This window comes from Pholcus phalangioides, unplaced genomic scaffold (genome assembly GCF_987345545.1).
Source record: "Pholcus phalangioides strain wild (caught in Gottingen) unplaced genomic scaffold, Ppha-v1.0 ptg000031l_1, whole genome shotgun sequence".
Lineage (NCBI taxonomy): Eukaryota > Metazoa > Arthropoda > Arachnida > Araneae > Pholcidae > Pholcus > Pholcus phalangioides.
Window position 1 is genome coordinate 7,510,540 of NW_028301621.1, and position 22,217 is coordinate 7,532,756.

General features: G+C 40.9%; 1 protein-coding gene across 1 annotated transcript; it reads right to left on the minus strand.

The window, feature by feature from the left end:
- Positions 1-5,269: 5,269 nt before the first annotated feature.
- On the minus strand, positions 5,270-5,836 carry LOC149067065 (uncharacterized). The gene is made up of 2 exons (XM_089252969.1): positions 5,659-5,836; positions 5,270-5,569 (listed from the first exon to the last, which is right to left on the minus strand). Exons 1-2 carry the CDS (start codon positions 5,826-5,828, stop codon positions 5,359-5,361), a joined length of 381 nt encoding a protein of 126 aa, XP_089109095.1. The 5' UTR covers positions 5,829-5,836; the 3' UTR covers positions 5,270-5,358.
- Between the last annotated feature and the right edge of the window lie 16,381 nt (positions 5,837-22,217).

Genomic DNA, 22,217 nt, shown 5'->3' on the forward strand with positions numbered 1-22,217 from the left:
TTGAAGGGATAATTATTTATTGTGTATTCTCTCATTTTTCTTCTTTTTCATTAATATTAATTATAAAGAAGTTTAATGTTTTATTTTGTTATTTGTATTTCTACATTCTGTAAAGGATCGATTAGGAAATGATAGTTAGTCAGTTATAAAGTTCTTCCTCTGATGTGTTGAAGGTCAGATATACAGGGCGATTCTAAATTCGTGGTTCAAACTTCAAGAGGTGATATATGACACCTAAACGAGTGTTTTTGGTCATAGAAGGTGTGGTTGAATCGCAATATCAAAGGCGGTAGAGGGTGTTTTTAGAGAATGCTCAACAGCACTTCACCAAAAACAAATATATTTTTCAATGGATTTGCTACGATATGTGCTGTCTCATGACTATCTGGCCATTCAAGGTCATGTATGAATTTTATTGTACTATTAAAACAATGATCAAGTGATATAATGACTTGTGGTAGAATTACCATTACCCAGATTGCACTGAACCTCACCGTCGCCACAGTGGTGGTCAGTTGAAGTTGGTTTCCAACTTTGAGGCACAAATGCAAGCCGATCTCCCTATTAAAAAGTCTTGCCGCAGAGAGCAACAGGCCTACAACGATAAATTATTCAATCATTACACTTCACTCATAGTTAAGAAAACTGGTGGTAGGTGGCAGCACTACACATAACAAGCATTACGCAGAAACAAACTTCACGTCAGGATTCACTACACGTACACGCACATTCCCGCATGTACCAATTCATTAGAGGTTCCACAGAGGAATACAGGCGAGGTGCATGTGTAGTTTAGTAGTAGCTTGCACCATGAGTCAGCTGAAGTTGGTTTTCTGTGGTTCCAAACTTTGAGGCACAAATGCAAGCCAGTCTCCCCATAAAAAGTCTCGTCACAGGGAGCAACAGGCCTACACCAATACAATTATTCAATCATTACATTCCACTCATAGTTAGAAAAGTTGATGGCAGATGGAAGTACTACACACAACAAGCATTACACAGAAAGAAACTTCACATCAGGTTTGCTACATATATACACACACACATTCCAACAATAAAGTGTTTTAAGTTCTGCAGAAGAATATGGACCAGGTGCATGTGTGGTTCAGTAAGTTACACCATGAGATGGCCTACTACATTGCAATACCCTGCTCCCTCGAATGGTTGATTGCATGTATTGCAGCAAATCTGTCAGAAAAATGATATTTGCTTTTGGTGAAGTGCTGTTGTAAACTTTGTAAAGACACCCTCTACCGCCTTTGTTATTGAGAATAATTGAAGAACCATTTAAAGTGACTTCAGATTAAAATTAATCATAATTCAATTAATCAGTAATTAATCAAACTTTTCCAGAATTGGTGAAAAAAGTCATTTCAGAACCAATTAAAATTGATAATTAATAAAAGATTAATTGCAGAATAAATGAGGCTTCGTTCATTTATTCTCTGGGGCCCCTTCTATTAAGATGTGTCATTGTAAATTACATGAGTAAGAGCCCATATAAATCTGTGTGTGCACGCGTGTGTAGATTCTTCTTACAATTACTAATACCTCAGTATGAGTTGGTGGCCTGCAGGCTTCTTTGGCAATATTCGTCTGGCTCGCTGTGTCTGCAAGGTTGAAAACCACTGATAGTGTACCAAAAAAAGTGTTTATACCACATAATGTAAATGTAAAAAAAAAATTTTTTTAAATAAAACATTGATCACACAATAGAGAGAAAAAATACCAACAGATTAGGTATTTGTGTATTTTTTAATTAGTTTTTATTTCTCAGATTCCTGCTCCTGGAATATCGCTTGAGCCTCCTATTGAGAGAATGTCAAACGTCCCTTTTGGCCGCAGCTTTGCGTTGTTACCTCGCATTTTTTATACTTTTGCTAACTGCCTTTTGAATGTGCTTCGCTGTGAGTTCTGCTAGGTTGTCTAGGCCTTCGGAAAGTTTGTTGAAGCACAACTCTTGTTCATGGTTTTCCATGTGGGAACTACGAAAAAAAAAAAAAAAAATTGTAATTTTAACCTCTTTACGATCATGGGCATTAATATTACGTCCAAAACACCAGTGGAATAAATTCAAATAAGTTCTGTTTTCTTCCCTCTCTTTTTAGTGTATCTTTCTACTACAATATATACATGCAAGAGCAACACATAGGGTGAAGTTGAAAAGAGGACTTTAAGATTGCGAAAATATGTGCCGATCATCTAGGTGTCGATCATGTGTCTTTCGACAGGGTCCATAGAATCGGTAGGAAAAGAGGTAAATATCCACGACGTGTGATTCGCAAGTTTTCAGTTTTTGAACAATAAGAGCTTGCTTTTAAAAATCGATTGAAGCTTAAAGGAATGGATATATATATCGACGAGGATTTTTCTGTGCGTACCCACCTGTCCCGGAGTAAGCTTGAATCGTGCGCCCATGAACTCAAAGACAAAGGTGAGACTAATATTCGTTTGCATTATAACAAACTCTCTCTTTTAAGCTTTTTCAATCACTGGTTAAATCTGTAACTTTTTACTCGGCCGCCATATGTAGCATTTTTAATTTAAACAGCATTGAAAAAATTCAAATTTTCTTCAAAAGAATTTATAACCTGCCTAGAAATGTGCCTGGCTACGTCATTAAGGCAGAGTTGGGACCAGGCCCGCATCATTTGGGATGGGGGGGGGGGGTCAGGGCGCCCCCCCCCCGTCTTTTGAAAATACACTTAAAATGATATATAGAAATATATATACATACATTGAGTGCGTGTGCTTTGCCCCACCCCACCCCCTGCCTGGAAAAGGTTGAAATGACGGCCCTGGTTGGGTCGTCCATTTTTGAAAGTAAAATAATTCGTCTCATAATGAAATTCTGGATGAGATTGCTAAAAATGCCCGACTTCCTGAGAATCTGCTTGGCTAAACTAAGTAACGCGTAAGACAGAGCTTCTGATCATTCCTGGAACTGGGTAGCATACCTAAATGTTATGTTATCTGAATGCGGTTTCCCATTTCTTGTTAATTGTAATGATCACCGGACCATTTCCAGATCTCTTCCCAGTTTACTTAAAGCAGTTATTGGATTTCAAACAAAATTTTTTCACAACTCTACTCATTTTCCTCATTTCAATTTCTCTATTTTGCCAGCAGGCTACCTTTTCATCAACCTCCCAATTAATAAGGTTTTTATGCACTTAAGATTAACCATGACATACCGAAATCCTACTGGCAGAACCTTGTTTTTCAGAAATAACTCGGAGTGCAATGTTTGTAACAGACATCAGGCTAACAAACTTGTCCATGTAATTTTTTACTGTCCAATATACATATCTTCCCGCCGTAAACGTATCTTACAATATATTTAATTCCCTGGAATCAAATGAGCAGTCTCTCATTCGTCTGCTGGATACCCATGTTTCTGATCGACCTTTTATCTACAGAGTAATATTTTTCGAGATGTGCAACTATTCTTAGATATGCTGGAAATTTATGAATGAAGTGTATTGTGCAATCATTTTTGTGCTGTTTTCCCCTTCATCTTGTGGGTTGTTATGTGTTTTTAATTTTCCCAATATTTTTGTATTTATAGATGTAAATATGTAATTCTTTGTTATTGTATCACCTATAGATTAGATTACATTTTATTAATTGTATTAAGGGCCATCGGCCTTTATATGTATGTGTATATATATACTGAGTGCCACAAAATTCGAAGTACATGACAAATGCACTGCCCGATACACCGCAATGCCCTTCAATGCATAATACAGAACAATACACAATACGCAATGTAAAGCAATACACAATACGCAATGTAGAGCAATACGCAATACAGCACAACATATGAATGGCCCACAATACGCAATATGCATGAACACGAATACAGCGAAATACCCGAGAAAATGCAATATGCATAAACACGAATACAGCGCAATACCCGAGAAAACGCAATACGCAATGCAACACAAGTACATGGCAATACCCGAGAAAACGCAATACGTCCATGTGCGGAATACTCAATAAAGAATGCAGCGTGATCAACTCGTTCACGTGCTTCGATCACTATCACAGAAATCATTTTCCGAAACTTGGATACGTTAGCCCTATTATATAGGCACTAGATTGGTTAGCTACTGAAAAGACACTCACTGTTCATTATTCAAAGCAGGGGAGGCCCCCACACTTTCACAGGGTGCTTCGCATTCTCTGTCGGTAAGGTATAAAATGTTAAAAAAATTAAGGTTCAACGTGAGCCCCATGAGTGCTGAATCGCCAACCACCGTGTTGATTCTTCCAAAATTCTCTCCCATTTTGCAACAATTTTTTTCTGAGTATAAAAAAATTGAAAACTTGATATAGAAAATTTATAATATCTATATAAAGCCTATAGAAAATTTTTAGCCCATTTGAAGGGCAGCTGTTCCAGACAGCAAATAATGCCCTCAGTAAGCAAAAATCATCTTAAATAGACTGGTGCGAAAAATTTTATGACAGCCGCTCTTTCAGACAAGGTGTCAAAAGCCTGAAACATCAAAAACAAAAAACAAGCTGATGAAAAGATGTTTGATGACAAAAGACAGTTCAGTTGTTTTGTTTTGGAAAGGGGTGAGGGTTAACGAAAATAGAATATATTGTTAATTTTGCTGCTCCAATTTATAAATATCTGCTCCGAATCCTATATTTTGCTGCTCCAAAACTGCTCAGAATCTTCAATTTGCTGCTCCAAAACTGCTCCGAATCCTGAATTTTGCTGCTCCAAAATGGTTTTCAATGGTTTGTTGTGTCGAAATATTAATTTATGTAAGTTTCGTGCACGCGAGTTTGCCTGTTTTGTTCTCAGGTTTCCGGAATTATTTTTCCTCCTAGGAAAAAATTGCACAGAGAAACTTTTTTTTTTTTCTTTCATCAGTGTGCATTTATATGACTGTCGGATATTTACACACTTTGACCAATCACTATCGAAATTAACAGAAAACGAGAACCCAAAAAAGACAGATGCTATTACTAAGTCCTAAGTCACCCCCCCCCCCCCCACATTGTATGTCGTACCACATTGTATGATGAAAAAGGCAGTCCGAAAATAGCTCTGGAAGAGGAAAACTTCAGTATCTGTCTTCAGAATACTATTGTTCCTGAGGTTTCCCAAGGTCGTGTATGCAGCATCATGAGTGTCCCCACCCCAGGTAGCAAGATTGAAGGAATGATATTTGCATCGCTTTATGTATCAAGAAGTTTGTGTGTTCATAATGTTAATTGATGGTTGAAGAAACGGGTGGTTATGTTTCCGTTGACCACATAAAAGAGAAAAATGAAATACCCAACAAATGTGTCATTAGATATATTTGTGTATTTTTTTTAATTAGCTTTTATTTCCCAGATTCATAGGATGTTCCTAGAATATCGCTTGAGCCTCCTGTTGAGAGTATGCCAAACGTCCCTTACGGCCGCGGCTTTGCGCTGTTTCCTCGAATTTTCTATACTTTCACTAACTGCCTTTTGAATGTGCTTCGCTGTGAGTTCTGCTAAGTTGTCTAGGTCTTCGGAAAGCTTATTGAAGCACAACTCTTGTTCGTGGTTTTCCATGTGGGAACTGCCAAAAAAGAAGGTCATTTTAATCATTATTATATTAACAGATTTTAATGTGTGCGTGTTGGGAAATGATTGTTTTTCGAGACAAACCTGATGAATCGGTGCCTCATACTCAGTACGATCAGTTTCCTCCTGAATGAAAGGTTCATGACGAGTTTCATCCTGTCGATCATTTTCGTGTGCTGCCGTCGTCGGGAAGTAATCTTAGACATGATGTCCTTCAATACCTGGCGGCAGAGCTCCGTCGCTTCGTCGGACATTGTATTGTGGTACCTGGAATTATTCATACGTCTGTTATAATATAATTGTAAGAAATACGGTATTTGGGACATTTTTAGATGTCTGTCATGGACATCGTGTGCACACAAGAAGAGTTCCCTCTGTCGGTCTTTGACATATAGGATCCTTCCTCTTTTTCAAGTACACACTTTGGACCATTCATAGCGTTCATCATCCAGATCAGTATTTCCCAAAGTGGGCAATATCGCCCATTATAGAGCGATGGCAGTGTCTGGAGGGGGCGGCAAAAGTTTCCGGTACGACATAGGATAATACGGGTTGTTGGTTCAAATTGCGGAGTGGTGATAAGAAAAAAAAATTCTGTACAAAGAAGCGATGGATCAAGTTTGAGAACCTCTGTGTTCCAAATGCTATAGTTTCTTAACCTCTTTGTGCCAGGGCCCCTTGATTTGCTCCTATGGCCACTTGGAATGTCCCACGCTCAAATCTTCGTTCTTAATCTCTCAAGTATTCCCTTCCCCACCGGAAATGCATAGAATTCTTGCGTAACCGCTGATATACGTGAGAGGCATGCATTGAGTGTACCTAGCATTGTATAAGAGGCTATTATGCTCCTATAAGAAGCCTATTCCAGCATACAGTATTTCTAAAAGTGTGAAGAAAGTTTGGGTATTCCTAAAGAACTTGCGGAACCATTTAAACCCCTCCCCCATAAAATATAAGGCAGCTTCCATACCCTTAGAGATCCGTACATTAGACTTGCGGTCGTAGAATTGCGGAGGAAACTTGGGTGCCCCCCCCCCCCCCCAGTATATCTTGCCAATTTCCTTTTCTCTCGTATCATATTTATACGTATAACCAATGGTTCGAGAAAACTTTATCGCTTTATTAGATTTCTTTTTTCTTTCTCTAGCGTATCCTCTGAGTTTTTCGTCTTGTACATATGTATAATATTTAGAGCATTGGTTCCTACCTGTTTTTTTAGTCACGACCCAAAATCAACCCCAAGATCAGCTTCGCGACCCATGGGACTGTTTGTTTTTCGAAATTAGTGAAACCAGTAACGCAATAAGTACATTTATAACAAGACTATAAGAGGATTTAAACGACCCATCTCGGAAGAAATTGTGAATCAAAGGTTTGTTGTGACCCTTAGCTCAAAAATCCCAGCCTATACTCTAATTCGTGCGACCCATCTCGGAAGACCCTGTGAATCAAGTTTCGGTTGTGACTCATAGCTCAAGAAATCCTGGCTGTTAATGAGTGGATTTGAACGACCCACCTAGAAAACCCCCTGCGACCTAAGTTTGAGTCGCGATCCACAGGATAAGAGCCCTTCCCCTGGGGGGTAAGTGTACCACAGGTCGTATCGCCGGCCAAAGGGTATTAATTTGCCGAGAATCCAGCTGAAATGCGTACTGATTGCATTTTAGTTAGTTACCTGAAGAATGACGACGTGTCGTTGAAAGGCGACACTCCCGAGTTTTTATCCTTGAGGATCTTCATGACCTCGGCCACGACGAGCGCCACGAACCGTACCAGAGGTAGTGGAGACGTCGGCTGATCACCAGAGGTCGTCACCGACCCTGCATTGGAGTCGCCTTTCTTCAATTTCGGTTCGTAGATCGTCAAGGAATGCTTCGGAAGCATCGACGTTGATTCCCGGTGGTGGGTTCGAACTGTCGTCGCCTTATCGACGTGCCCGTGTGTCGATTTATTCACGGATTCTTTCTCCGCGGATCGGGCCGGGAAACGTCTTGGCTTGTCGTCGTACGGCTGATCTGGACCCTGGCGGACGCCATCAACGACGGGTTCCCTCGCTGCTACCGCACTTCTTCCTGGCATTTCTATTTTCACTCGAAAAGCAAATACAGTTCGGACATGTTAAGAGGGTAATACACCAAAAAAAAAAAAAAAAACTCGCTCTCACACTTCATCGAAGGCAATACTACACCATGTTGCCAAAAGTCACCGGACCAGGTCCGTAACTAGACTGGGATCCCCATATTTCCCCCCCCCATTTCGCATATTAACCCTTTCAAGTCTGCTTCGGGGCCCCCCGAAAAGTCATGCTACGGCCCTGCACCGATTCACATACACATTGCTATCGATTTCGAAGGCACCAGTCGTATTTATGAGCATCATGATGAGCTAGTTTGAGTCAGTCCCGAATCCCCAAGGAGATCGGAATAGTGAAAAATACGGGATGTGTGTGTGTGTATATTTACCACACATCCAGAATCCACATCTCTGCTTTGAGCTGAAGGGGGGGGGGGCGGAGAGAAGAGCGTGTGTTGGAAAGGAGTCTTTTGACCATATTGTGTATGTGTGAACAATGCTATTCATTGAAGGTTTTCGTTATTATTCCATATAAATAGAAGATTAGGGCGGAAAAAATTCCCATGTGAGAGATTTTTCACTTTTATTTGTGAAAAAAATCTTTGGTTTTCACTTTTATTAATGAAAAATTCCTACGTCTTTGCCTTTATTAACCAGAACCACTTAAGATTTCCCTTTAACTCATGTGAAATCCTTGCGATCATTGAAAAAATTCTTGTGATTTCATTTTTATCAATGAAAAATCTCTACGATTTTACTTGATAGTGAAAAATTCGTGATTCCACTCTCATTAACGAATGAATAATTTTGATTCCACTTTTATGTATGCATGAATAATCCCTACAGTTTCACCTATCCTTATGATTTTGCTTTTATTAATCAAAAATCCTTATGATTTTTATTTATGTATTTATTTTGTGAAATAATCCCTGCTATTTCACTTTTGTAACAAAAAAATCTACAATTTCACTTGTTTTAAGAAATTTTTCTTATCATTTATAAAAATTCCCAAAATATTTTCCCTTTTATAAATGAAAAAATCCCATAAGATTATGAGAAATATATTTATGAGAAATCCATAAGAAATCCATCCACATTTCACTTTCATTTTTTTTATGAAAAATCCCTACAATTCCTTTTTTATCAACGAAAAATTTCTACGACTTCACTTTTATCAATGAAAAATGCCCTATGTGAAAAATCCCTGCTATTTCACTTTCATTAACGAAAAACTCTCCGTGATTTCACTTTTGTTTCCAAAAATCTCGAAAATTTCGCTTCCGTTCATGATAATTTAAAAAATGTCTCTTTTATACGAAGGTTTTTTTTTCTCTTTTATCACTAAAAAATCCCTACGATTTCATTTTTGTTTTTGAAAAAATCACTACTTCGTTTAGAAATCCCTTTTACATTAATCTTTGTGAGGTTACCGTACAAAATTACCATCCGCTAGAGATTCGTTCTCCAGCGTTGACAAGCATTAATAAAAAAAATATCTTCTACTAATTTTTGCCCCCCCCCCCCAAGTCCCAGGGGCCCCACTCATCAGCAGCCACAATGTGAAATGATCGTTACTCATATATATGACTCACCGTTCCAGTAAAGTTGTGGCTCCGAAGATCTCCCGGAGATCCTTCTGGAAGAACCATCTCTCATGTTCCGTCTTACCGTTATTTCGTCGCCATCACGTAACGACGAAGAGGATTTGTCCTCTGCCGGAAACGACGAGGACTCACCGCCGTCGTCCATCGACCGCCGCTCCTGAAAAATGTCCAGATCGTCTTGAGTCGGCGAAAGACGCGACGAGGAGGACGCGCCTTTGATGTTTTTCACCATTTCCTTGAGCAGAGGGATGAAGAAATCCTCGTCCAGATTCTCTAAAGACGTCTCCCTTTCCGTGTGGCTCGAAGGAGAAGGAGGCTCTTCCGTCTGTCCGGAATCTGTCCCGAGTGGACTAGCGATCGAATCCTCGCTCGTCCGAGCTTCCACGAAATGGTCCGTCGCCGTGTCCTTTTTGGCTTCGTGCGTCCCTGCCGAACTGAGAGGATCAATAAGTTTGGAGTCTTTCCCCCAAATCATTCTTCCAAACAATCGTGTTTCCGTCATTTACTGTATATCATAAAGGGTGTCCCGTAAATGGTTTAAAAATTCCTAAAAATTGGAGGAATAGGTGTCCGGTTTGCGAAATAGGTTATTCTCACGAGGTCGTTTTCTATTTTCATAAAAAAAAGTTTAGTTGGAAATTTTGTCGATAGAGAACGCAGAAAACTAGTCCGGTAGGAGTGATGGGAGACCCGAACCTTTCTTCAATCTCTCCTGTGTCTGAAACGTTCGTAAAGCTGCAGGTGACGACTGTCGTGTGGCTGAAGTAAAACAACTTCCCCAATTGCGCTTAATCCACCAATGTCAACATTATAATGAGCACTTTAATGTAAGCGCCAGTAACAGGAAAATATATAAATTGCCGCCTGGCAGTTGAGTGGTTAGGAAACTGGCTTCTCACTGTGCAGGTCTGGGTTCGAATCCCGGTTCGGGCATGGATGTTTACTAACACTAACAAATTCCCTGGACGGATCATACTGATCCCTTGGGAATACGTGTGGATCACGTTATTATTATTATGAGCTGCTGCTACTACTAAACCCCACACACACCTCGTTCACATTCCTCAGCGGAATTTCTAACGAATTATTACATGTTGGAATGTGCGTGTAGTGAACCTAACGTGAAGTTTGTTTGATCATTTTTGTCGCCCCACTCATTTTCTGCACATGAGGGCTTAATTAGACCGGGGCCTACAATTTAATTGGCGATTCCAAAAATGGCAGCTTTTTTCTAATAGTTATCGAAAGGTTGGTGCACGAACTCCTCGATGTGGGACTGCGGTAGCAATCTGTTTCTGCGGTCATGTCACCGTATCTGTTGTACCCCTGTGTCAGGAAAGTTTTCTGACAAAGAAAAACCGGGTATCGAATTCGCGACACCTCTGAACATCCTTTCGGTACTTGAGGCGAGTATCTTATCGACCTGGGCTACCGCACTCCGTGGAGTTTGTTTCTGAGTAATGTTTGTTATGTGTAATTTGCTGTCATCTGCCATCAAGTTTTCTAACTACGACTGAAGTGTGATGATTGAATACTTGTATCGTTGTAGGCCTGTTGCTCTCTGTGGCGATTCTTTTTAACGGGGAGATCGGCCCGCATTCACCCCTAGAAGTTGGGAACCGTAGCCTATATAGGTGATACCGTCTCCCTCATAAAAAATATTTGAGGTGAAATTGTCAAATGCCTGAACTTTCAAGTTCAAGTATCGTGTTCTTCCTGCTCTCTTCGATAGACTTTTTCAAATGGGATACCGGCTCACACATTTGCGACTCGAAGTTCGAAAAAATCACAGTGAATAAACTTCGGCCAAACATCACTATCGGCCGTATTCACCGACAGAGTTTGAACTACAATCGCAGGTGAAAGGACTGAAGATCGAAACGGACTGGTTAAATTCAGGATAGTAACCAATCCGTGTCGATCGCTAATCCTTTAACCTACGGTTGTAGTTTAAACTCTGTCGGTGAGTACAGCCGTAAGCCACAAGCGAGGGCTGTTCAGTGCCGTTGAAAAAATTTCTCAAACCATCCCTGAAGTCGGTCAGTTCTCTAAAAAACAAATTGTTATTTTCTCTCGTGCAGTGCTCTCCATCGACAAAAATGTAAACTTAATTTTTTACTATACCCCAAAACAAATTGCGCTTACGTTTTTGATTGTAATGTTACTTTACGAATTTATGGGACACCCTGCATAATAAAATTCGCAACCCCGTTATCCCGTGAAATGATATCCATGATCTTATAAGGGTCGGTCACCCCCTTCCTGGATCCGAGCCTGGCTTTAGTTCTGTCCTGCTGACAAGGGCCACAATTTGGGAAGGCGGGAGGCTGGTCATAGGAGTCGGAAATGCCACCCCCCTCCCCAGCTCCGACGCCACCGCGTGTGGTGACCTGGTTGCTAGATCTGGGAAAAGCTCTTTTTCCGTAATAAATTACGGGGGGTGGGGGCGCCCAGATAGTGGCCTCAGGCGACAGAGAAATTTTCGTTTCTAGTTGCGGTGCTACCTACGAATCTCTGAGCTGTCGGGCAGGCCAGTGGTGGGTCATTGTAGGAACCTCTGGGAATAAGCGGAAATAGACTTTGAAGGTCTAAACGCAGCAGCGATGGTGATGTCAATGCATCCGAAAAATTGTATTATTCTCGAAAGCGGGAGTTTGGAAACGAACAACCCCCTTTCTAAAAAACACACTTTCAGTGATCCGCTCCTTTCGTTTCAAGAGCCTTTGTAGGTTTAATGTCACGAGCACCGTGTATGTTCGTCATTCGGAGATGAGCACCATGAAATTCGGTCAAACCTCATAACAGCGTAATGTGCAATGGAAACGGAGTTTAATTCGGGTGTCAAACACACATTCATGTGCTTCAAGAAAATTTCACGTAAGAGGTGAGGGAAGGGGGTTGTGTTTGAACTTATACTTTATAAATTCACTAGAAAGTGGTCCTAACCATTGGGGCGGAACTCGAGGATCGGGGTGCCCCCTCCCCCTCTTCCCGATAGAGCAGTTTTTCAAAATAACCAACCTGAGTACATCTCTGAGGACTGATGGCAAAACTCTCTCAACGGCAGCCTTGATGCCCCATGTGTCATCATACGCCTCCTGCAGTGGTTGCCGTTCATCACTACGGAAATTCCTGGGTTTTTCTTTGGCGGCGTTCCTTGGCGGGAAGTCGTCGTCGAGGGAAGAAAACTGCGCCATGGACGGTCGGAAAAGCAGCAATAACAAAGTCAACAAGACGCTAAAGTTCAGTTCTTGGAAAGACGCGAAACGCTTTGGGAAAAAACACAGTATAAATTCAATAAGCATGTAGTTACAGTTGATACTAACTACAACCTGAAACTAAGCCGAGATTTTTGACCCAGGGGTTGGAGCCCTATGCTAGATTTTTCGGGATCCTCCATAGAAAATTTCGTGTCCGTAAAATTCACCATCAGCAATTCACCACCGGAAAAGTCATCTACCAACAATTCACCATTCCATCGACAACAGTTCGACATGAGTGAATGAGAAAGTCAAAGGAGTCATTGAATGAAAAAATGAGTCAGTGAGTGAGCGAATGAATGAACATACGTTCTTCAAATACAAAATGAACATACGTTCTTCAAATACAAAATGAACGCTTACTTCAAATACAAATACAAAGGCCACAACAGGCAAATTGCCCAACGAGGTGGCTGAAAATAGGTCACTCATTCACAATGCCGCTCACAAAGTTACTTGATCACTCTCTCATTAAGTCAATCGATCATTTGATCTCTAGGTTGCTCATTTGTTGCCTAGATCACTCACTTACTCTCTAGGTCACCCATTCTACCATCAACTCACTAAGTTGCTCACCCTGTTACACCCGCAATCACCTGACACTCTGCCACTCACTCACCAACAAGGTCACTCGCTTACTTATTAACTAGATCGCTCACTCTGTTACTCTCTGACTAGGGCTCACCCTGTCACGCGCTCAATCACCAGGTCACGCATTTAGTCCTTAGGTCACTCGCTCACTCACTGGATCACTTAGATCACTCAGTCTACCACTGATACTATCACACTAGGTCATTTACTCTATCTCTAGGTCGCTCACTCTGTCACTCACTCGCTCACTATAGATCACTCAGTCTACCTGGGTCTCTCTATGGGCCGCCAACTCACTCATTAGGTCACTTACTCTTTCTCTAGGTCGCTCACTCACGAACACTAACCACTCTGTCACTCGCTCACTATCTACTGTATCATTTACTGACTCGGTAATCCCTCACTCACTGACTCATGACGAACTGTTGTCAGTGAATTTTCCTAGTGTCGCATTTTTGTCGGTTAATTTTCCCTCGGTGAACGGTGAATTTTCCTTAAACCAGTGACTTTATGGTGCGAAGAAAACAAAAAAAAAGATAAAAAACGTTCTTTGCCCTCCCCCATTTTGAGCCTTGTCACTCCTCCTTTCTTGTGGGGACCATAGTAGTTGTATTGGGACAATCGAAGCAATACTCCCCGGGGCTACAAATTGTCGAATTGCCAATTGATTGCGCAGCTTCTAAGTTGCCCCTGGATAGCTCACTTCTTTGCAACATGGAGCTTTCTGCAAAGAAACATACTTCCAGTTTTTGGAACTTTTCCTCATGTTTATCAAATTCATCAACTACACTCACCAGGTTGCTCACTCTGTCACTCGTTCACTCATTAGATCGCTTCATCCTACCACTGAATGATTAAGTTAATCACTTTTAGTGGTGATTATGCGTAATACTCAAGCACCGCGTCGTTGGAAAACATGATAAATAGTACTATATGATATACAATACATGACAATTCATACACATGTATGGTATCATTATATGGAGGTACATTTGAAAGATTTGTTATCATTATATCGGGGTCCAACTATATTCATCGCACATACTAGGCTCATTTGGAATTTTTCTCATGTTTATCAAACTCACCAATTACACTAGCGTATTATGCGTATTCACAGATAAAGGCGATAAATTTCAAATATTTATCGAATTTACCAACGACTCTTATTATGCATATTCGCCGTTAAAAAAAGTGATAAATTTACCAATCTTTCCTAGACAACCGACTGGTAAGTATGCATAATAACCGGTTATTATCATATCCACCGTAACATATACACCTGAAATACAAGGCCACAACAGACAAAATGCCCATCGAGATGGCTGAAAAAAGATGCCCTAATATGGATGTCATAAATGCGACATGAGGGCTCGGCCGGGATATGAACCCGGACTTCGTTAGAATTATTGCACCGTCAGGGTCGTCTTAATATATCATCATAGCCCCCCAAAAGTTCCCTCCTCCCGGGAAAATCGATTTCTCGTAGCGCTCCTTCCCTTTTATAGATAAAGGTACCAGCCTATACAAATGCATACTATGTGAACGAGGGCTCCCTTAAATCAAAGTCATGCCTGTTTGGCGTTGAAATTTTCCGCCAGGTTTTTTTCGATTTATATCTCTTCACAAAAGCGTAAAAGTACGAATGGTGTCTTACCTGACGTATTTGAAATTTTCCCATACAAACACTATTAGGGACGACGACATTAAGCGCATCCTTTATTTCTTTTTACGACGCACTCTTCCAATATTATTGTGGCGGGTTTTGTATGATAGCATATCTTGGAGGGGAAAAAAACCCACTTCTCTCGTAGGTGTATTCAAAGAGCAATTTTCATCAACAGTTTGCTCTGGATAAACAATGAAAGATCAACTGTTGGTGTTTGTTTCCAATTCATTATAGTGGGGAGCAACTTCGTGACATGAGTAAAGTCAAGGCGTTCACTGACACAGTCACTTCGGCATTTCCCTCCGCGATCACATGGATGTCGTAAATGTATTTCCGGTAATTCGGGATCGCAAATACGAGAAAACACTGGCAATTGCCAATGGTCGCAAAAAATGACACCGAACGTAAACAGAATCGATAATTATGGTAGAAATTTCTGAAAAATCACCAAATGACGGGTAATGAAGCACTCATAGGCGGACTTAACGTTCAAAATAGACTTGGAGGTATGAGAGAGAAGGGAGCACGATGGTGATGACGACACACACACACACCCCTTTACACATTTTGATGTTGGGGAGGGGCATTTCACCTTTCTGCTCATGCCACCAGGGCTGTTTGAAGAGCACTATATGCCCCCGGGCAAATCGATTTTTTTGAGGCCCCCGTCTGTCTGGTAACCCTAATGCATGCCTACCAATTTACATGCTTAATCTCGAAAATCTTAATCAGATCTTATTTCGGTGATGCCCCTTCCGTGCCCGGGCGGGTTCGTGCGTTAAGACAACAGTGTATGCCACGGTAGGGTTACTAGATTCGAAAACTGAGAAAGGAGGAAGCCCGCGCGCGCATACTTAGTGATGTCATTTATCCCAATTCTCACACCAGATGGCACCACTATTCTTACCAATAACATTGGTCAAAACAATCTTTTTCCCAACCAAAATAGAACCGCTAAAAATACGGAAAAATTCTGGGAATTTTGACAGCTATTGGTCAATAGAAAATAACCATGAAACCACTCATGCCAATGAAGAGATGTGTGTTTGAAGGTGGAAAAGAAAAATTCCTAGGGAAAAAAAAGGAAAAAATTCCGAAATAAAAAACCTAAAAAAGAGGACAAAACGACAAATTTTCCAAAATTTCATGGGCCGGGTGCAACGTTCGCCAATACGCGTACAAGATTCGCGCAGCAAAATTCAATTTTACTCCTCCAAATTCCATTGAGGACTGAAAATACTCCTTAAAATTTTAAGTAATTTTTTTAGTAGAGATAGAAAATACCCCTTGAAATTTTGCAGAGGAGTGAAATTACTCTTCAAAATTATATTTCCGGATAATACTGGGCCTATGCTTTGAGATGGCACTGCCCTCCCTCTCCGTCTTCATAGCTTCGTCTTTTTGAAGATATGAAATATTCTTAGCTGCTGACGAAATTTTCTGACCGGGGGGGGGGGGGAAGGGGGGGTCAGGGTGTTGCTGACTTTTGCTGACAAGGGGGTATGGGGTCAAAAATGGCTGAAAATTTGCTTACGTAATACTTGAACGGCCCCCTATTGAAAAACTTGTATATTTCATAATTTCTACGAAAAATAACACGAGGTGTTTAGAAGTGTTGCCATTTTATTTCTAATCAGTGAGAAACCAGATACCAACGGAATAGGTCTTTATAACGGCTGAAGCGTCTGAAATATAATTTAGGAAAAAAAAGAAGTTTCATCATGTACACTGCACGCTAAAATTTTGCTGCTCACATTGTCTTCTTCGTCACGTTCAGCAACAAAGAGTTCTTCGTCCAGTTGCCGGTTTGCATCATTGGAGAAAACTTCTTTTGGATGCCATCCCTCGTCAGCAGAGCTGTGGAAGCAGAAAAAAAAAATGCATGCAAGGCATGTAATTTCTTGTATTCATGTATAACGGGGGGGAGGGCAGAACCATCGGCCCGCGGGGTCAAATGTGGCCCACCAAAGTTTTCCATCTGGAGGTGTTGCGGTAGAAAATTATCAATGCACGAAACACATAAATATTCTAGACTGACCATATTTAGTTCATAAACATACGAGAAATCGGGATGCATATAGGGTATTGCCAATTATCACCAAAAAGGTAAGTAAAGTTCCAAATTGCAGCCAAAAGAAATCATCAAATGCAAGCAAAATTGCCAATTACAGCAAAAAAAATTTCAAAAGGCAAGTAAAGATGTCAATTACAGACAAAAAACTGTCAAAGGAAAGTAAATTTGCCAATTACAACCAAAAAATATTGTTGAAGGCAAGTGAAGTTGAAATACAAATTAAAGCCAAAAAAATATTATCAAAGGTAAGTAAAGTTGCCAATTACAGCCAAAAAAGATTTTCAAAGCCCAATAAAGTTGCCTAATTACAGTTAAAAAAATTTTCAAAGGCAAGTAAAGTTACCTAATTACAGTACAGCCAAAATAAACTAGTTGAAGACAAGTAAAGTTGCCAACAATCGCTAAAATTGTTCAGAAATCCCCAATGGCATGAATGAATGAACGCCAGAACTTTGCCACTGGACTTATCCCGTTGCCGAGATCTCTTCCGGCCCAGCTTCGTGGCAGAGTCTGGAACAAAGTGAGTGCACCTAACAGTCTGAATGTGTAGCTAGTGTTGTGCTTGATATTTCAGTGCTGCCATCTATACTTCAAATTGTGAGTGAAGTGTAATGGTTGAATATTTGTTGCGTTGTAGGCCTGTGGCTCTTTATGGCGAGACTTTTTAACGGGGAGATCGGCTCGCATTCGCGCCTTGAAGTTGGAAACCACAGAAAACCAACTTCAGCTGACCACCACTGTGGCGCCGGTGGCAGAAAATATGTATATGATAAATATTTCTGAGATGCAATAAATTTATTGAACTGCAATTAATTATGGTAGAGTCATAATTACCATAATAAACGATATACTTTATAATTATCATATTGATGTTCCATAATTATAACAATGATAAAAAGCGAGAAAAAACGGAACATTTTTTTATTCAAAAAATCCGGATTGCCAAAATTATGGGTATTAATATCTCGTAAAATACAGGCCACGTGTTCACCGTATATGGAATACAAGTTTCTGTCCCGCTAGCAGCAGAAATACTGCATATCTGGCCAGGGCCGTCTTAAGAGCGTTATGGGCCCCCGGGCCAATTGATTTTTCTGAGGCCCTACCTAGAAAATTCTCAAAAATTTCAATTAGTTCCCATTTTTGTGAGGCCCCCGGGCCGTGCCAATTTTATTCACAGGGGATTTCAAGAAGGATCAAACGAATTCACTTACAGCCAGGGATTTTTGAGCTATTTGTTATACGACCCAAACTTGATTCCCAAGAGCTTCCAAAATAAGTCGTACAAACCCACTTATAGTCATGGGTTTATAAGCTATGGGTCACGACTCAAACTTGATTCGCCGGGCTTCCTGAAAAGACCTACAAATTCATCGTAAGTCCTGTTATAAATGCACTTATTGCTCCACTGGCTTCATTAATTTCGGAAAATAAAGTGCTATGGGTCGCGAAGATGATCTTGTGGTTGATTTTGGGTCGCAGCTGAAAAATGTTAAGAATCCCTAGCTCTAGTCATTCACGATATGTCTCAGCCCATTTTTGTGATTTCTCTTACGCCCCTCAAAATCTTACGTACTCAAAACCTCTGGTCCACGTCCATGGGACTTCACCTTAAACCCCCCTTTCATCCCCTCTCAGAGGCCTGCAACAGCCGACCACTGGTCTGGCTACTAACACGGGAATCAAAGCCCTGCCATACCGAATGTGGATATAGAGACATTATTTCTTAAAAAATTACCGGGTTCTCTGATCAGGAACCTTCTTCTGGCCTGGAAAAATCCGTCCGGAGAGGACATGGAACAGGAGATGATGCCTTCCTGCTCGCTGGACAACTCCGTTATGACCAGGGTCTGGCCGTTGGATCTGACCCTCATATTCGGTGGGAGAGTCTCCGTTTCCAAAAGCGTCTTCTCGACCACCCAATCGAAAAGGAGTGACGGCATCGGCAGGGTCATGAAGTTCTTCATCGCAATCGTGAGTTCTTCCCCGTGGTAGACGAACCCCATGTCTGAAACGTACGGACGACATTAGCAATTAGGTATGTGTTTTTCCGTTCCAAAATTTAACAACACCCGTTGTGACGAATGGTTTGAATGCCGAATACGGCTCTTCTTCCCTAACGTGATCACCAATTATGATGTCCATTATATATTTTCTGGTACAGTAACAGTGTGAAAAATGTGGTTTTAATTATAGGCTGAAAAAATTTCCGCGAATAAAATCGCGGGACATTGGGATCCAAATGTGGAGAATCGCCAGTTTTTAACAGAAATGGTGCCAAGTGTAGACAAAGTTGCCAATTATCACAAAAAACCACAGAAAAAACTACAATTGCGGCAAATAAAGCACTACTGCAAATCTCAGTCGATTCAAATGAATTTCACAAGGAAAAAACGTTCGAACATGTGAGATAAATATTCAAAATTTATAGCCATAATTATCATAATTACAAATTATATTATGGACATTATGGCTGGGTAAGTTAAGTAAGCAAACTAATGACATCGCTATTCCTCATGGCATTCTGTCCAAGTTAATCGAGAGCTCTGCAAACCCTTGAGTGCAGGCCCGAGCACGGGTAGTGAGTGAGGACCAGAAATGATCCATAAAAAGAATAGTCATCAAGTGGAAAAAAAAACTTTTTGGGTGAAATTCAAAATACGGTGAACTCTCATTTTTCGCCATTTTTCAAGTCAAGCTTTTTTCGCTAAAATGGCTTATGATTATCGTTCTCCGTCCGCGTCGCCTTTAGAGAGGGACGGGCTGGGGCTTTTGAGATACTGAGTAGGTAAAGTTAAGTTGTGAAGAACTTTGTTCCATTTTACTGGGTGACCATTTTTCCGTCCCGACTTTTCATAAAATATTCCCTTATTTTCAACGAAGCGTCTACAGGAGTTTTCTTTTTACAGAAAATCAGAACTTAAAATTATTTTCAAAACTCATTAAATTATGAATGTTCATATTTATAGCCATAATATGATTTATAATTATGATAATTATAGCTATAAATTTTGAATATTTATCTCACATTGCCCGGGCCACGAACTTATGAAGAACAGGCCCTATTCCCCCTCCCCCGCTTCGTACGCTTGAGGGATCCTCAAGTCATGTCCTGTTGGCTCCATGCGTCATTTCTACACGGCCAAAAAAATAGAATAAAAAATCTCACCACAGTTAGTAAAAGACCTCTCAACATTTAAATTTTACTGATAAGAATGTCATTCATTGCCAGTTTCGTCTTTAGAAGTTAGATTTGGAGACCAATTTTTGGAGACTTTATATAAAATGTAATTTGAGGTAGAGGCGCGTGTTGGATGAGGGGACATGTTGGCCCATGTCTAAAATGCCAAAGTTAGCCAATTTTGGGGCCGTAAAAATTTGCGGGCACTGAGCACGTGCCGCGATTTCTCATGCGAAAAACAGGCACTGGAGAGGGGGAGGATAATCATGATACCGCAGTAAACTTTTGGGAGTGAGTATGAACAGTGAGCCGAGCGAATTAGGTATAGCGCAAGGCAAGGACCTTGGTTCCCCTTGAGGGGTGTGATTAACTTAAATGAGTACTAATTTTTTGAAAAATCACTGACCTATAGGTACGATCCTTACTCTGAATGTGATATGAGTGAGCACGATCCCGTCTGAGTTGGGATCCCCGGGAAAGGCCTTCAAGGCTGCCTGGAAGCTGTTGTAGTCCGTGTCGACGTCTTTGATGGGACTGATGCGTAAGCGAGTGCCCCCGCTGCCGACTATAATGTTGGACGTTTCATTCGCGTTACCTGCAAAATGATCATATTGTGATGATCATAATAATCATGGTTAAATATAGGAGAAAAGATTGTTAATCGAGTGCAGGCTGGCGACTTCGGCAAATTTTCCATGATGATCACCAACGAGCATTCTATACTAAGAAATATCCCACAATTCGGATTACCAGGAAGCCAAACTTGACATGCATCCAATAATCTACTTTATCCGAGTTGAGAAATTTTATCGAGTCATACATCCTCGATTCAGCATTTTTGACGGACTGCCAGGCCAAAATTTTCTACTGAATTTTGGGAGTAGCATAAGTTATGATGAAAGATTACTCCACCCCCAACAGCCTCATTTTGTGGGGGTATTGCCATGGACCTCTTTCCCCGATAGATCTTTCACTGGGATGGTGTGTGTGTTTATGTGTACTTACTGGAAGGCAGCTTCTCCTGTGTGCATTTGTGTCCATCCCAGTTATGATTCACCTTGACCCACTGCACGAAGACCTTCCCGGACGTCCAGTTCGCATTGCCGGTCGGACGGACCTTGAACGTGACGGTGGCACCTAGCTGACGCTCGAACCAACACGTCCTGGATTCGTTGTCGTACACGTCGCAACGCGATTGGCATTCCAGTGACAACGAGCTCAGGGATTTGCTCCTGGAAGATGAATGGCAAGACGTATATCAAAGACAAACAGACACTCAGGGCCGGACTTAAGAATTTTGCGGCCCGTTGCAAAAAAAAAAAAAAAAATTGCGGTCCCCTCTAAAAAAAATTTATGTAATTACTCCCCGATTTATGAACTTCCCAAGTTGCGAACCGAAATATTTTGGTAGTCTTGGTTTTACAGCGTGCAACGAAAATTTTACAGGCAGTGTAATGGAGATCAAAATCAGAATGTGTGTTGAAGGGAAAGTAATGTTGACAAAGAAGTCTTTATTATTATTATTATTATATTCAGTGGCGGATTAAAGTCGGTCAAGGCAACACCCGTTATAGATAAGATCTTACCTATGGGGGGTGTTAGTTGAGGTCCCGGGAGCAAAAGAAAATAATGGGCCCCTTAAATTAGAAAAAAGTGTGAAGTTTAGGTTTTTCGGGGGCGTGTTCAGTGCGCCCGCCGATAAAAGAATATAATCCACCTCTGATTATGTTCTTTTTTTATTGTATACTAGAAACAGGACCGCAACTGGGTGGGGTGGGGGAGTAGGCGGATCTGATGTCCCGGGTGCCAGACCCGAGAGACCACAAATTTCATCCTTTAGCCTCTTCTTCATTATTAGAGAGGATAGCCAAAATGCGGGCTTTCCTATAGCTGGCCAAACATCTGGTTGCGGCCTTCATCGGAAATATTGGAAGGGCTCAAAAAATATTGGCGAGGAAGGGGACTATAAAACCCAATGTTTCCATTAGTAATACAAATATTGGGGGGGGGGGGGGAGGAGAGGTTTGATCCCAATACAAGTTTACGCATATGCACATCGAAATTCCTCCACTAATTGAAATGGCTATCAGCGCTTTGATGTCATTGGGGTTGAACTGAAAGCTGCTTCTTTTCCCACCAAATGTAAGTTTCAGAGGAAAAAATTTAATTTTTCACAAATGTTTCCCATTTTAGA